The sequence below is a fragment of the Bidens hawaiensis genome, unplaced genomic scaffold, assembly GCF_021521415.1.
Source record: "Bidens hawaiensis isolate Kalapana, Puna unplaced genomic scaffold, B.hawaiensis_p1.1 tig00012605_1, whole genome shotgun sequence".
Taxonomy (NCBI): Eukaryota; Viridiplantae; Streptophyta; class Magnoliopsida; order Asterales; family Asteraceae; genus Bidens; species Bidens hawaiensis.
In genome coordinates this window covers 100,725-117,654 of record NW_027492035.1, presented here as the reverse complement: position 1 = coordinate 117,654, position 16,930 = coordinate 100,725, and the positions used below count along the sequence as shown (strand labels likewise).

Genomic DNA, 16,930 nt, shown 5'->3' with positions numbered 1-16,930 from the left:
TTTGAGTTAGATTACGAAAATTTTATATCTTGTAACCGTATGAGTTTTTTAACATATATATTTTTTATAAGATTTAAGTGTTTATAAAAAAAATATATAAAATTCATAGACTACCGAGGGGTCTGATTCTGAGTCAGTTTAGTAGAAAAATCACTAAAAATCGATACTTTAACAACTTGAGGAGATTCCAGTTGGATAATTTTTATAATTAGAAGTTCTACAATATATCAAAAAATTGGGTCATAATTCGTAAACATGAGTGAGTTATGACATTCGTTTTGAGGCTAAAGTTATGTGTTAGGATTTTCAGCAAGACCCTTTGTTAAAGAAAAATAATAAAAACATTTTTAAAGTTTATAAAATTTTACACCAAAAATTACAGAGATACTAGACACATAAAGAACCAATTTAGGCTTCTGAAATTGGTGATTTGGATATATTATGACCGAGATCTAAGCGTTGAAATAAAAGGTTTTTCTGCAGAATGAAAGAACAAAACATTGTACGGAAATTAGAACTTACTAGGAAGGAAACGAGTTGTGAATCTTTGAGAGGATGATGATCACGAATTTTCAACCTTGGGGCTTTGGAATATGCAGGTTTGGAATGAATTTTAGGGGTGCTAGGGAGTTCTATTTATAGGGGTGTTTAGAGAAGAGATTATGATGAATTAGAGATAGAATTTGACTAGGACTTGAATTCAAATTTGGATAAGGCTAATCTTGGAGATCAAGATTAGAATATTCTAGAAGGTTATTCTTAATTTGAATTTAAGGATATAAATAAAATTACTTTAGAATAAAATTGACAATGACAAATATTAAATCTAGGCATTCCTGGTTAAACGTGTCACGTTAACGATTAACCATGTATAACTAAATGTACATAGAAACATGTAATTGTGCATATGAAAATAATATTAATAACTAGAAATAAATAATATATGATTCCATAATAATATAGATGGTGAACTAATACATGGACCTTGTTAAATACGAGTATAAAAGACTAGTGATTTCATGCATGAAAATGCATAGGTGTTACAAACACCCCCTAGGCGGGGTCCGGGGGCAATGCCCTTGGTTGCAAGTGGTAAAACATTAGTATTTTAATTTAATTATCAATTAAATATTCGTAATGAATAATTTTAGAGATTTAGCTGTAGGTTTTAAATTATGAGTTATGTGATAATGACAAGTGGTAAAACATCAATTGTGATTTTTTTATTAGATCACAGAAATCTTATATAAAAAAACCCTTATTTTACTCATATCGTAATGTTACAACTTAGAGCACCCACAATGCATGTGTTGGGGGTGTCGCCCGTCTGATGTGGCAGGGCATCAAACGACTAGAGGCAAACGTGTTGCATTGTGGAGGTTTGTCAGGCGAAGGGATCGACTTGAGGTTGCAAAAACGTTGAGGCGGACGAGGAAGTGGGGCCACCCACACTCTCTTTCTCTCTCTCATACACACACATACATATACACACACAGGGGCGGATATGCAGCTCCGAAGTTCATTTCGCTTTAGGCCTCCATAATGATTGGAGGCCCTGGCCAGACCAATTTTTTCTTATCCAGTTTGTGCCCCCTGTAACAAAAATTCATGGATCCGCCTCTGTATACACACACATTATATATAATGTTTTAATCTATTTTTAATAGGGTTTGTAAAAGTTTGATGTTGTGGAAGAAAGTATAAGTTTGTGATAAATGTTTGAAATCTGATGCTATTGTTTGTAAAAGTCAGCGTTGCTGGCTTACTGCTGACGTTACAAGTGACGACATGGTATCTCACAAGTCCACATATGATGGAGAAAAGAACTTTGCAAACTGATAAGACTGAGGGGTGTGGGGCTTTAACGGGGGCGCTAGAGCCCGTCCGCTCGCGCCCCCAGGCGCTAACACCACACCACCAGGGCGCTAGCGGGGGCGCTAACGGGGCGCTAACGCGAAAAACAATGCAGGCGTGAGCCGGTTAGCGGGAGAAGAGAGAGGGCTGCACAACTTTTGATAGTTTTTTGACCGTTGGGAGCCGAACAAACCAAAAAAAAAATATTTTTCCTATATAATTATACCCCATTTCACCCATTTTTATACCAAAACTTCAAACCTTCACCCAAAATCAATTCATCTTCTCAACTTTTTTTAAAAAAAAATGGTTGGAAATTGGTTCCCAAACCTTGATTCAGATTATCTTGACGATGATTTATGGTCGTCACCGCACCAACCGATGTTTTATTCGGAGCCGCAAGAATCATCCGGCTTTCAACCATCCAACACACAACCGTCTCCTAACTTTGTTGTTCCGGAGACACAAGAATCACACGGTGAAGCTACGGGACCAAAAAGACGCGTCCACCGGAAAAAACAAGTTGCAACGGACGGGTCGGGACCGGCTTCGACTCCGAGGACGAAACGGAAAGCCACTCTGTGGTCATCGGATGAGAAGGAAGCCTTGTGTCGGGCTTGGATAGTCATTTCTGAGGATCGGCGTTGCGGTAATTGTTTTAACGTTTTTAAAAATGATTTTTAATAAAAAAGTTAAATAAAAAAGTTAAATGGAAATCTAATTTATTTAGTCATTTTGCAGCCGACTACCAAAAGAGCAAGATTTTTTGGACAAAGGTTAGGGAGACGTTCTACATGCTCGTTGGGAGTATAGAGCGGAACGCCGATATGATTTCGGGTCGGTGGTCCGAAATCAGAAAATTTGTCGGCTTGTTTACTAATCTTTTCAACAGGAACAGCGGTCGTATGAGACCAAGTGGCAGTGATGATTTGGCGGTTTACAATTTCACGGTCGAAGAGTGGAAGCAGGAGTGTTTGCGGAGGTATGGGATGGTGAAGACGTGGGACGATTTAAAGTTGTGGGAGAGGTTGAAAAGGTGTTCCAAGTGGGTTGAGCTGGTGGCGCCGGACTTTGATGCGGAAGTAAGGCCGAAACGGACTAAAACTAGTTCGTCTGGAGCGTATAGCACTTCAACCGGGTCGGATTGCCGCGTTGGATTCAACCTAAACATTGCGGAAGAGGAAACGTCTTCACCGCCGAGGAGGTGGCCATTGGGAAGGGACGCCAAGGGGTAAAAACCGGCTGAGGGGGAAGCCGTAAACATCGCCAATCTTGTTGAATCCCTCAATAAATTCAACAAAACCATGGAGGTGGTCTCTTATGACAAAAAGGAAAAAAGTCGAATGAGAGATTTGGACTTTCTTACTAGAGACTTCAGTAACCTAAATCCGGTCGATCAAATGCTAATGGAAAAGCAAAAGGAACGTATCCGAAAGAGGTTGATCGAAGAAGACCAAGCCGAAGAATAAGAAGAATGTTTTTTTTTAGTAATTTAATTTTTATTTTATTTTTAGATATTAATGTGTTTTTTTATTAATGTGTGTTTTTTTTAATAATTTATGAGTTTTTTTAATAATACGTTGTTTGAATATATTTATAAAAAAATAAAAAAAAAAATTCGCTGGAGCCCCTCCACACCAGGGCCAGAGACTCCAACGGGGCTCCAACACCCCCCTTATCCAGTTTCTTTCTCTGTCATACGTCATAATATTATTGGTTGGAGCCCCCATTAAAGCCCCCCACACCCCTCAGCCTAAGGCTGATTTAATTCTAAGCATCTAAAATAAATATGAAATGTTTTATTGTACCAAGGTGATTTATCCTCCACTACTTGTAGGTGAGAATATTTGTTTTAATAAAAATAGCATGTGCTAAAAACGGGTGGAAGACGTCGATAAAAAGATACCCCAACTAAGGAATAATTGCTTCTTATCAAAACTTTAAAGACTTAATGGGTATTAGGTCAGATCCATGACTGAGACTCTCAATACATTCGTTGTCATCCCTATTTGTTGACATGCTTAATTAGTAGTATGTTATGCGTCTTTGAAGCAGATATCAAGGGGTGAGATTTAATTAGTTAGTGATTAAATCAAACAATTATCATTCTAATGGAAAAATAAGGTTTGAAGTCCAGCGTTGCTGGCTTACTGCTGACCTTACAACTGATGACATGGTATCTCTTAAGTCACATATGATGGAGGGAAAAAAGAAACTCATAATGTAATTTTGTAAAATGATAAGGCTGATTTAATTCTGAGCATTTAAAATAAATATGAAATGTTTCGTTGGACCAAGGTGATTCATCCTTCACTTGTAGGTGAGAATATTTGTTTCAAAAAAAATAGCATGCGTTAAAAACGGATAGAAATGACGTTGATAAAAAGATACCCCAACTAAGGAATAATTGCTTCTTTTCAAACTTTGAAGACTCGATGGGTATTAGGTTAGATCCAAGACTGAGACTATCAATACAATCGCTGTCATTCCTATTTGTTGACATGCTTAATTAGTCGTACCTTGTAACTTTTGGTGTAACTTATAGTAAATTTATCATTAAAATCAAAACGATTACAATAAAGTGGCAGACAAACGTGCAACAAGCTGCGCTGCAAGGTAAGATTTAATTAGTTAGTGATTAAACCCAACAATCATCATTGTAATGGAAAAACTGGGTTTGAAGACGACTTTCAGTTTTTGCAAAAGTCTTTGGTCATGGGTGGGACTTAAAGTTATTATGGTGGTAATATCTGATATGGGCGTATCTGATATAGACGTTTAGGGAGTTTGATAACTATAAAGATCGATGCATATCAACGAATTTATAATTTAGGTTGTAAGTCGGTTGAGATTAACATAAAGACATCCACAATTTATAATTTAGGTTGTAAGTCGCCTGCGACACGTGTTTTATCCACACGGTTAAATCTCCGGCCACCCACCTGTTCAATTTCGCCCAAGCGGTTAGTATCACCCGGAGGTCGCCGGAGAAGTTGTTTAAAATACTCGACTTACACGACGCCGTTTTGGAGTTACTACCTGATATCGAATCCGTTTTTGATACGAAAGCTTCCGAGTCGATTCGGGTTCAGGCGAAGGAGATTGCGACCGGGTTAGACGAGGCTGCTAGAGGAATGTTGTCGGAATTCGAAAGCGCGGTTGTTAAAGAACCCTCGAAGGTTCCGGTTCCTGGAGGAACGATTCATCCGTTAACGCGCTATGTTATGAACTACATTAGCTTGATTTCTGATTATAAACAAGCCTTAGGTGAGTTGATAGTGTCTAGGCCGGTAACTGGTTCGAGATACTCGGACGATTTAACCACCCCGGATATGGATTTCACTGATTATGAAGGGCAGTCGCCGTTAGCTCTGCATCTGATATGGATAATTGTTGTATTGCAATTTAATCTAGAAGGGAAATCTAAACACTATAAGGATAATTCTTTGGCTTATGTGTTTATGATGAATAATATTCATTACATTGTTCAAAAGGCGAAAGGAACGCCGGAGTTAAGGGAAATGATTGGTGATAATTATTTGAAAAGGCTTACGGGGAAGTACAGGCAGGCTGCAACGCGATACCAAAGGGTGACATGGATCGGTGTGTTGTACTGTTTAAGAGATGAAGGATTATACAATACAGGAAGCTTTTCGCCTGGAGTTTCCAAGAGTGCGCTAAGAGAAAGGTTTAAGTCGTTTAATGCAATGTTTGATGAAGTACATAGCGTTATGGTTGGTACCCGATACACAGCTTCGTGAGGAGTTACAGATTTCAATTTCTGAGAAGTTGATCCCTGCTTACCGATCGTTTCTTGGAAGGTTCAGGACACATATTGAACACGGGCGACATCCTGAAAATTACATCAAGTACTCGGTTGAAGACCTTGAGACTGCGGTTTTGGATTTCTTTGAAGGGAATGCAGTTAGCCAGCATTCAAGAAGAAGATCACAGTGAAAATTGGAATAATAATGTAGGGCATTATTGTTTAATTTTTTTGGTGGGATTGGGATGTCTCATTGATTGGTTCCAGTCATCATTCTCAAGCTCTGATCTAAAGATTTCTGATAAAAAAATCGACTCTGTAAGCATGTTCTTTTAATGTTTTTTTTCCCAATGTATTAAGATTTTTGTTTAATTCGTTTGCATTAGGAAAATTTGTTACACAATGATCTATTGATTCTTATATAGCATGAAATTGATCACAAATGACCTTTTCAAAGCATGTCATCTGTCTTTGATTTGGGAAATTAAACTTGTGCTACTCTCAAATATATGATCATTTTGATTCCAGTATTAATCAAGATTGATAAAGTTTGTCTTTTTTTTTTTCTTAATTCTAATTCGGTTATCGTGGCAAGGTTCAAGTCCCGGATCGATAATCAAACACGAACTAAACGAATAACTCTCTTTATATTAATCAGAAAATCTCACTCAAACTGATTACAATATCTCAAACCCTAACTCGGTTTGATTCTTAATGAACCCTAACTCGGTTACATCATGTTCACAATCTATAATGTCAACCATAACTCGGTTTATACAGACTACCCTAACTTGCTAGTCAGGACATTATCAAATATAATAAAACCCTAATTGTAACCCCATAAATTCATTACATATTAATGAATCCCACGAACCCAATAGATCCAACTCGGTCACCTACACGGGACGGGCCTATTAAGATGGAAACTATGTCCAACTAAGGTTTTTATTTTAGAAAATGGATTGTTTCTATCGTAAGAAGTTCGTGTATCAAGAAATCTCATGGCATATAATTAGGACTGTTTGTAGGTGCTTGCCCCCTGGTCAGATTCAGTATAAATTTATCTCTCAATAATTAGCTGGTAATGTATAAAGAAGACTTAATGACCACAAACTTAACACGTGACATGTTGATATCATCAAGTGTAGTTTTTGCGGGCGTTTTTGTTATCTTAATATGCTTTCGACTTTACATAGTACATCCCTAGTTCCCATTTTGTGTCGCATCATGTTGACGAAATGTCTAGTTGCTTTTCTTATTATGCAAATGGGACATGATACACCAGGATGGATGAGTGAAAGAATGAGCCACTTGTGGAGGTACATAAATATGGAGTCACATCATGCACTGATAATGTGGGGTGTGCCATGTCATATTTCATGTGTTATAACTTTATAGACCAATAAAAAGTCAGTTCGTGTTATAGAAGGTTATTTGCAGACAGTGATAGAAGAAACAATCATTCTAACATACAATGATAAAGAGGTAAAAAGAACGAAGGAATTACTTTTTAGTGTAATAACCTAAATCCTATGCGAGTATCCCCAATAAAATGTTGATTCATGCCACATTATCATGGAACACAAACTCACAAAGGATGAATCATGAATGGTTGCACATAGTCCACATTTTTGTGTTGTTATCAAAGGGGTACAATGGTACATACTACATAGCTTTCAACTAATTCTTAGCAAGGCTGGTTGGTCCAAATTGGGTGTTTGACCAGTGTCTTGATTTGACTTTGACCTGTGCCATGACCCTTGCATCTTCCTTAGCTTTATTGCTATTATTTGTATCATTAATTCTTGGTAGGGAACAGTTGGAAAAATCTATCTTTGACTTTTCATAGATTCGTCTCAACAAATTGTGAAAGAAAAGTAGTCAGATAAACATATTTTATCTTCTAGAAAGTAACTTTATTTAATTTTATAATTGGGTAATTAATAATTATATTCCATGTACGTATTGGCTTAGTTAGATATGACATGAAAGGAACTAGTTTGTTTGTGGAATCATGACACACGTTTTGAGCCATTCAGGATATGAAAGTTCTTAACCTGCTTTTCTTAGTCATGATCCACAAAAAGATTAAATGCACTTGCATATATTAAGTTCTAAACTAATACTAATTCATATTGTCTTTGTTAATAGCATGCATTTCCAAAAGGTTTAATTTCGATATCTCTTAACTCACGTGAGAGCTAAATCAAGCTCATTGTTATCATTCTAAAGGCTCGGGTATCTTGTATTTTGTCTAAACTTTAATTGTCATAATCAACGAGGCTAAGTAGAGATGCAATATATGCCATAAAACCTTTAAATTGTTGTTTTCTATATAGCTACAATAATTCATTTAAGGGGTTTCATTTCTTATGCTTCTATCTTATGTGAACATAATGGTTAGAATGCGAATGCGAAGACACATCACCCAAACTAAACCACAAGTGCTACATATCGCTTTCACAAATATCATTAACCTTTAAAAAGTCAGCCAGAAAACTATTTTTTCTTGATTTATAACATTTGGCTTTAAAAAGTAAAAACTAACTTAAAAATTAAAACTAAGATATACACAATGTATTATTGTTTTGACGCTATGCCCATCCTTTCTTGCTAATGTAAATCTAAAATTTTAATAGATGTCATTACTTTCTACAGTTTACTTTTACAATACACATCTTTGAGACGTGCATATTATGAAGAAAAGTAAACCAGTCAAAGAAGACTAAAAATGTCAACGAAAACATGTTCCGAAGTTGTGTTAGTATTCTTCAAAAGAATGTGTGTTGACCATATCATACGGGCTAACAAACTTTTATTCCGTTACAAGGAAAAACCATTAACTTTTTACCAGTTTATAGCTATATAAAATATCGACAAAAACATAAAACTTGGTAACATTTTAGTACACAAGAGACCTCAACTTCTGATTTCAGATTGTTTAAAATCTTTGTAAATATACATATCTAATAACGTAGTCTAAATTCTATAAAATATAACGAAAGAAATTTAAAGTTGATAAGCATACAAAAGAGAGATGTGATAAATTACTCTGTTTTATCTTCTTCCAAATCAACATCATCGTCAGATCTCAATTCTGCTAAATCTTTTGTAGTAAGAGCCACAGAAACAGGAGACGGTTTTATGAGAGTCAATGTATCATCCTTGTCAAACTCTTCACTTCCATCATCAGAATATGCATATCTGTCCCACCAAAATAAAAGTTGTAAAATGACAATAATGCCCCTAAGACGGTTGGCTACCACGTTTGAGATAGAACGGAATTCAAATCTAAAATAGTAAAAAGAAACCACAAGCAGTTGTCATGTACTTACCGCATTGAATTCTGAGATGGGGCCCAAAGAGCACATATGACACAGAGAAGAGAGAAAGACAGAACATGCCAGAAAGCAGGTATAATCCAAGCATTTTGCCATTGCTCATTGTATATATCAGTTGACTTGAAATAAAGCTGCAAAATACAAAATACATAGACAAAATTTATTCACGCAGTTGTCCTACGAAAATAATCAGCATTCATTTTTTACATTAGGGGTTTGTTGATATGAGAAAACATTTCTTAACACTATGTGATTATGCATAGCAAAAACATGTTATATCACGTTATTGTGTACAGTAACAAATTTTACCTCGTAGCATATCCAGCCCACAGATACAATAACGGCTACAGCCAAAGCATTTGTGAATTTCCTGTATATATCTAATTTGGCCATCATTCTTTTAGCCTGCCATATCATATAATCCATTCAAGTTAGGATACTAGTGTCAATAGTTATCACATGACAGTAAATGCTATTGCAGTCTGCAGAAAGTGGAAACTATTAAAGGCACTTAATAGCATAAAATCAAATGGGCTTATTTAAAAACCTTTGATACAGTTTCATCCATTTGTTTTAGACAGGATGATTCTGTGAATACAATATTATCATCTTTTCAGATAACATGATATGGATAATAACTAATGATAGGTATCTATCTCCAACATATTAAAAAGTAAAGGAGTTTATATAAGTATGCATTTGAAATGGAAACTTCGACCTTTTCCCGCCTCAAGACTACAAAAACCAAAGGCTTTATACAACAAGTCTCATAAAAAATTCTTAATTAAGAAGCAATATATTGGAAATATGCAAATAAGAAAACGTCATTTTGAATACAAATGAGAAATACCATCTCTAGTAAGCACCAAATACCAAATTTGGTGTAAAAGTATAACACCAACTTTTGATAACTTTCATTTTTAACCCTTTTAAATATTGTTTTCTTACCTTATGCCTTTTATCATATATTAGTTAATTTATGTATCTGCTAATAATTCAATATAGAGAACAAAAATAAAAACATACAAAATATATAATTAAAACAATGTCATTGAGATCATTGAAACAAATCCACTACGCATATAGTATTTACTTTTTAAAGTGCATATAGTTCTATTGGCAAGTTTTATAACTAAATAACTTTAAATATTCGAGAAATAGATAAAATTTAAGAAGCATACATATAATTACTTCAGATTTATATATAACTAACTTCATTATACAAAAACAGTTGATTGTAACTTACAGATAAAATTATATTAGTTTAGTTTAAATCATATGTACCTAATATCATATTTAAAACAATTTAACTAACACAACCTACAATGTATATATATGTTAATCATTCTTTATAAAAGGTTGATGCATACATTAAAGTGAAACCAAAACTGATGTAAAAGAATGCACTTTTAACACCAAATTTATTGCAACTTTTCGTGCATATACATATAAGATACACAAAAAAATTGCATTAACAGAGAGAAAGTACCTGGAGCTTATTTAAAGTTGAAGAAAGTGAGGTAAATATCCATAAAACAAAAAATGCATCCAAGACCGCCACAGGTAGAGATAAAAATAGCATTGCCTTTCCTGAAAGATCACTAACAGCACCAACATGTTCTACCAACTCAAGCACTTCAGAAGCCACAAAAAATGTTCCACCAAGCATAACAACTTTTGAAGTTAGGCCACCCAAAGTTGGTCTTACAACACCATAACCCATAGCCACGGTTAAAATAATTAAACGTGAAACAGTGCGCTTTATAGTGCCAAAGGTTACCGCCCATACGGTGATTCCCGTTGGTCGCACCCCACTTTCATTAAATTCTGCATAATCAAAATACCATAATGCCATCTCCAACATGCCCAATGTTATAACTAATGTTATACAATTCTGCAAATGTAGAACCTCTTTCCAGAATCTTGCATACTGAGAGAACCAAAAGATTCCAAGAACCAAAAATGCAAGTGACATAAACCCATAGAAGTTTAAAAGTGGTGCCATTCTACCCGGAAGATAACCGCTTGGATTTTTCCATATGGTTTTTCCTTCTACAACCAGATCAGCGAGCTGTGGTTCACAATGCATGAAGTACAAATTATACATCCCTGTTCTTGTAATCTGTACAGATCTTGGTTCCAAAGTGGAAGCTTCATCATCCATATCAAATGCCACACCAAAAACTTCAGGCCACCCGGGATTTGTTGTTGAGAGACGGTGAATAACTTCACCCTCTTTACATGCACCCAGTTTTGCTAGATCTGCAGTGCAACAGATGGCCCTTTGGCCTCCATAGGCCGACCCACCTATAGTTTCTCTGTCATCCACCTCAAAAAGAATGGCATAAATCATCCCTGTGCTGAAGTTTGAAGCCTCTTGTGGCCTCCTAAATACAATCTTTTCAAACCTAGAAGCAAATATAAAAAGAAACTAGTATCAGACGGGTCAGATTTGTAGTACTTTTTATCACATCCACACCTAAAATATATGAAAAATATAATTAATGCCCGAGGAACAAACTTAACAGCAGATCATTGGTTCATCACATTTCCACTGCTCAGGAAATTTAAATGAATAATGCAGAATGCTAAATCATTCATTTCTAAAGAGGCAGGTTAAGTATAAGAATTGGCAATGACATATATATCTTGCTTTAATGAAAATGAAGTATACAAAGCAGTTAAGCAGTAAGGTATGGATCTGAGCTGCTGAGATGCTATTACTGCTAGGTTTAGCTTAAGCTAATTTCAAACAAAAAGCTTATAATTACTAGATAAGTGATACTCTTAATTTGGAATACTAATATAAATCTAACTATCAGAATCATCCAAATCAGTACACTAAACAACAGAATAAGAAGCAATTGCAGAATAGAGTGGACCGAATATAGGCATCGCCGTTAGAAGATGCATCAGAATGATTGAGATTAGGATGCGAGTAATAGATTCCCTCGCTTCCTCCGTGGACTACATACGCATTCCCCTTTCTGGAGAACTTGACTACGGAGTAATCATGGACTGAAGCTTCAAGGCATAAAACCCTAACAAAGAGTAATAATAGCGATATGGCCGTCAAGGAATCCAGGAACGGCATTGCTAATGGTTATGCTATGGAATTCAGATCTGCAAGTAGATCTGTGTAGACTAAGTGAGATCTCGCGTCAAGAATGAATGAGTTAATTCTTTAGTGACTCACTAACCACGGTTAAGTTGAAGTTGACTTATGTGGTTACAGAAATCATGCACCCACTGACCGACTTTTTTTTTCTTTTTATTTAGATGTCTCATTCTGGCTAGACTATTTTGTTTTAACCGGGCTCACGCTGACTTCGGAGTTTGGCTTGGGCGTTCCCCCCAAGAAACCATACCGTCGACTGCCACTTGACAGCCGTTGTGCCACCACAAGAGCAGACACGGTGGGACGAAAATCCGGATGGGCTCAGGATTCAAACTAACAACCTTTGCATAAAGCCTATCTCAAATCCTTCTTTACCAATATCCACCAAATATAACACAAGTGGGGGATACTGACTGACTGACTGCTTGTATGCAAGCCGTCAAATATATAGTCATAAAAATGTTAAAATCTTTTAGGGTTGAATAGGGTCATATGATAAAAAGTTAAAAACCAAATATTTAGGTACAACTTAATCCTATGCTATGAAATCATTCATCACGTTCATATTTTCCAAATAAATCATTCAATAAGTTTCAAGTTAACATCAATAAGATATTCCAAAATAAACTAGAATCTACTCTAACCATACTATTAAAATAATAAAATGATTTTTACACATGACATCATTCTATGGCCTCCACATAAAATGTCATGTATATGTCATGTAAGTAATTTTCTATTTTATCAAGCCAATCAATTATGTTAATATTATAGATGAATGAATATATATATATATACACACACACATAATTTCATTAAATATCATATTCATATGTTATAAGTTACCTTTGAATATGCTTAAATATAAATATATAATGATCTTAACATTTCTCCTAATCACATGGATCCAATGTTGTATTTAAAGGAGTTTTTAGATATTTATGAATCGTAAAATTGTGTTTTATCATTATTTATATCTTACTAATCCATAAGGTATCTTATTATGTATATTATTAAATTTAACTTTTTTGTTGTATTTTTTTAACCACCCGCATATCACAAGGGCTCTATCCTAGTATTATTATAAGAAAGTTAAATAACCTGCCAACCATCGGTTTCTTTTTTCCATTTGTTCAAAATAAATATATCCAACAACCGTCGATTTCAACCTCAATGTTAGATATACTTGTAATCGGGTGTTGGGGGGATTTCTTGGAGATCGGTATCAAAATTTCTTTAGGTCGCTCATAATTAAGTTATATATGTACTCGAACAAACAAAAATATTCATGTGGTGTGACCGGTCACACCCCATTCCACCAACTCAAGTCCGCCAACTACCTTTAGGCTTTTGCTATGATTCATGTCTCATGTTAACAAATAACAATGAGACCAATTAATAAACCACACACATAGAAACACATTCAAGGTTGATTTTAAACACTTCCAAAACACCACCTTCAGTTGTGCACATACTAGCTGATTAAACACAATAAACCCTAAGCAAGTATGAAATATAGGTGTTGTTCCAATAACTAATTCTTGTATGTTTCGGGGGAATATCAATAATCAAAAAGATCAAAAAGTTTCGGATATTTGTATTCGACGAATAAATAAGCATGCAATAAAACTGCATATAGGTACTAACACTCAACCGGTATGTTTCTTCATTCATGATATATGGTAACGTGTTTTGTTTGATTGTAAACTTTAGGAAAGGGAAATATGTAAACGCCCCTAAACTAATTGATCATTTACAGTAATGACACAATTACCATCATGTCCCCAACTTACAAGTAAATAAAAAATGAAATATTCAAACAAATGAGTGTTTTCAGCAGGTTTTCACATTATTTTTTTATTATGTATTGAACCCTCCTGTATAATCTGTAGAAAATAACAAAAAAATAATCCCAGACACTGGTATTTTGCCAATTAAAAAGAAACGCCAATCGTGAAGAAAAACTTCCAGAACTGCAATATAATGAAATACAAAGCATAAGCAATGCACATACTAAAACCAAACCTAACACATTATTTCAAATCCAACCAAAAGCAATTACCTTTTCAACTTAATAATTTGAAAAGGTTATACCGAAACTATGCAACTGAAAGTACAGATGTAAAAAGGTAAAACAAACGATAGTCAGCATGAACCACCCACGTTAATATTTGCGGATGACACGCATGAATGATAGAGAAAAAACAGATTCAGTTAGTCCATATCAAGAAACTCCATCCTCTTTCTCATTGTACCCTTGAGATCTGTAGCCTCCCTCTCTACTTTCTGCGCCTGCAACAATATGCAAACAATCATCAGTTACCATTTGAGCAAACTGGGGTTTTCATAATCAAATTTAAATAGGCACAGCATAAAAACCAACATTGATTTTGTTAAAACTGCTAACATGCCATATTTTCTGCTAATTTTTTGAACAAAGCCGACGGGACAATATATTCATCATTTTAGTATATGCACATACACCGCTGCATGGCATTTGATATGACATTTAATATTTAGTCTTATATAGTTTTTTTTTCTAGAATAACATTTTTCAAACTTATTAACAATTTATTATTTAATTCTTTTTCCAAAGGTAATTATTATTTTTTGCATATGTGGCATCTGATGTGGCAGTCAGCGTGACATCAACTAGTGCCACATCAATAATGTATGGGTAAAATCAGTTAAAACAGAACTCGGTGCTAACAATCGGTGATAAAGTATAGTTGGATACATGGATCCTATTTTGTGACCAACTTAAGTTGGTTGAAAATTTTTTTAAAAAATGTAAGGTTTGTTTCCATTCTGTTTCTATTTTGTGCAGTTTGCCCTGTGCCTGTAAAAAAATGAAATTTGGTGACACTTAGCAATCCACTATACTTAATATTGTTTATACTTAAGAAGGGTAACAGCTATGAACAGCTTGCATGTTTCACTTTTTCCCTTTTTTACCACTTTTCAACTTTTTAGCATGATTGTGAACCAAATAATAGCTAATGACATTTTCTAAAAGAGAATCCTTGAAAACAGACAGCTATCTACCACACAGATACAAAATTTGATAGTTATTACACATAAATGTTTCCTACTTGTTCCTACAATCAACTAAAAAAATAGATTTTGAATAGGTGAGATGTAAGCATGTTTCAGTAACAAGAATTTTTCAAATTACAGTGCACAAAAACAAGCCAAATTTTTTTCTTTAAGCAGGAATAATCACCCAAAAAATGTAAGTACGTAACTTCGTTTCGCCTTTTTGTCATTGTGATGAAAACTGGAAAATCAAAAGGTTGAAATTAAGATAACAGCCTGATTCGAGATAGGCTAATCTCTTATTACAAGGTTAAAAACCCTAATTTGATAAACAAAACATCAATCCCTCACAAATGAACGAAAAGCCTAGTTTAATATTGCTGTGAACGGTTATTGAACACACTGCTCCACTACTCCTATTTCTGCAAACTATTTTGGTCAATTAGGTTTAAGCGGAAACTTGAATAACCGGGTTCGTATCGCATTGCATATAAGAAAAAAAATGTTTTTAATCTTCTATCAATCTATTGAGTTTATCATACTTACAATTTTATGCCATAGTATACAACTTGCAAGTGACCTTCTAAAGCAAATAGAAGGAAGACATGACACCAACTTTTTGATGATGTGGCAGGGTGCCATGTCACCGTTTGCTTGCTATAGAAGGCTAGCATACAATAGAAAATTTTTCTTACATACAATGACAAAAGGATCAAATAAGTTATATACTGGTGTAATCAACAAATTTGAAATAATCAGCAAACAGAACTCACCCTTTTTATCTCAGCTTCAGAAACACGAGTCATGTGAGGGGGGAGTTCCTCCATCTCTATATCCTTAATTCACATAATTTATCAAAAAAAAAAAAAAAAAAGCTTTATCAACATAATGCATTTTTTAAATAGAAGACGTGAACGAGAAAACAAAACCATTATAATTGTCACATTACTCAAACAAAAAATCGTATATAAGAATAAGGCGCCATACCAGCTCGCCTATCAAAACAACATTCTCGCCACGAATTACATAAAGACCAAGTGAGATATCACAATAAAGATCACCAACAATTACGCGCTCGCAAGCCCCTTCAAGGACAGCATTGGCTGCAGGTAACCACACACTCTTTTTCAGTACCATCATTGACAGAACTATTGTTATTAAAAAAGCATGTTCAATAAACCATGAGCACCAAATTGATCAAAAGACCTAAGTATCCCCAACAGCTTCCTACCATCCCTTAGCAACACAAGAAGTTTCCCTGTAGATAAATAATAAATATGCATATGTTTAAGCCAACTTCAAATTAAATATATTTCCAGTATTCAAAAGACTAAACACATTTTTCTATAACATTAACACCAACTTCAAATTAAAAACATATGCAAATCAATCAATAATTAAAAGGATACAATGCACCAGCTTCAAACCCTAGAATTCAAAATCTGGATATAGTTAAAGAATAATAATTTGCAGTAAAAAGCAAAACTTACGATCGAGATAGCTAGCAAGAGAAGTGGAGAGATAGATATCTTCAGGACCCGCCCAAGACATTGCATTCAAGCTTTATTATTACTCGATTAAACTATCGTCAAATCTGAATCCAACACACTCAATTGCGTGTGATTAATTTTCATTCAGATCCGTCTATAAACCCTAATTAATTATTATTATCCCCAAATCTAAAAGGGGAATTTGACGTACTTTCCTGACTCATGTATCTTCAAGTCGTTCACTTTTGTTTTTTAACTTTTGTATATTGCCCTATATTAATCCCACCTTTAAAAATTATTATCAGCGGTCTTAATTTTCAACTAT

The 16,930-nt window shown here is 34.7% G+C and overlaps 2 protein-coding genes and 1 pseudogene across 2 annotated transcripts; 1 reads left to right on the top strand and 2 right to left on the bottom strand.

The window, feature by feature from the left end:
- The first annotated feature begins 4,289 nt into the window (after nucleotides 1-4,289).
- Nucleotides 4,290-5,847, top strand: LOC143541446 (exocyst complex component EXO70A1 pseudogene; annotated as a pseudogene).
- Nucleotides 5,848-8,495: 2,648 nt separating this feature from the next.
- On the bottom strand, nucleotides 8,496-12,072 carry LOC143541473 (uncharacterized). The gene is made up of 5 exons (XM_077034294.1): nucleotides 11,844-12,072; nucleotides 10,451-11,369; nucleotides 9,271-9,366; nucleotides 8,956-9,092; nucleotides 8,496-8,824 (listed from the first exon to the last, which is right to left on the bottom strand). Exons 1-5 carry the CDS (start codon nucleotides 12,053-12,055, stop codon nucleotides 8,668-8,670), a joined length of 1,521 nt encoding a protein of 506 aa, XP_076890409.1. The 5' UTR covers nucleotides 12,056-12,072; the 3' UTR covers nucleotides 8,496-8,667.
- A 2,161-nt stretch (nucleotides 12,073-14,233) lies between these two features.
- Nucleotides 14,234-16,674, bottom strand: LOC143541472 (sm-like protein LSM1B). The gene is made up of 5 exons (XM_077034293.1): nucleotides 16,606-16,674; nucleotides 16,305-16,373; nucleotides 16,103-16,218; nucleotides 15,889-15,951; nucleotides 14,234-14,371 (listed from the first exon to the last, which is right to left on the bottom strand). Exons 1-5 carry the CDS (start codon nucleotides 16,664-16,666, stop codon nucleotides 14,294-14,296), a joined length of 387 nt encoding a protein of 128 aa, XP_076890408.1. The 5' UTR covers nucleotides 16,667-16,674; the 3' UTR covers nucleotides 14,234-14,293.
- Nucleotides 16,675-16,930: the final 256 nt, after the last annotated feature.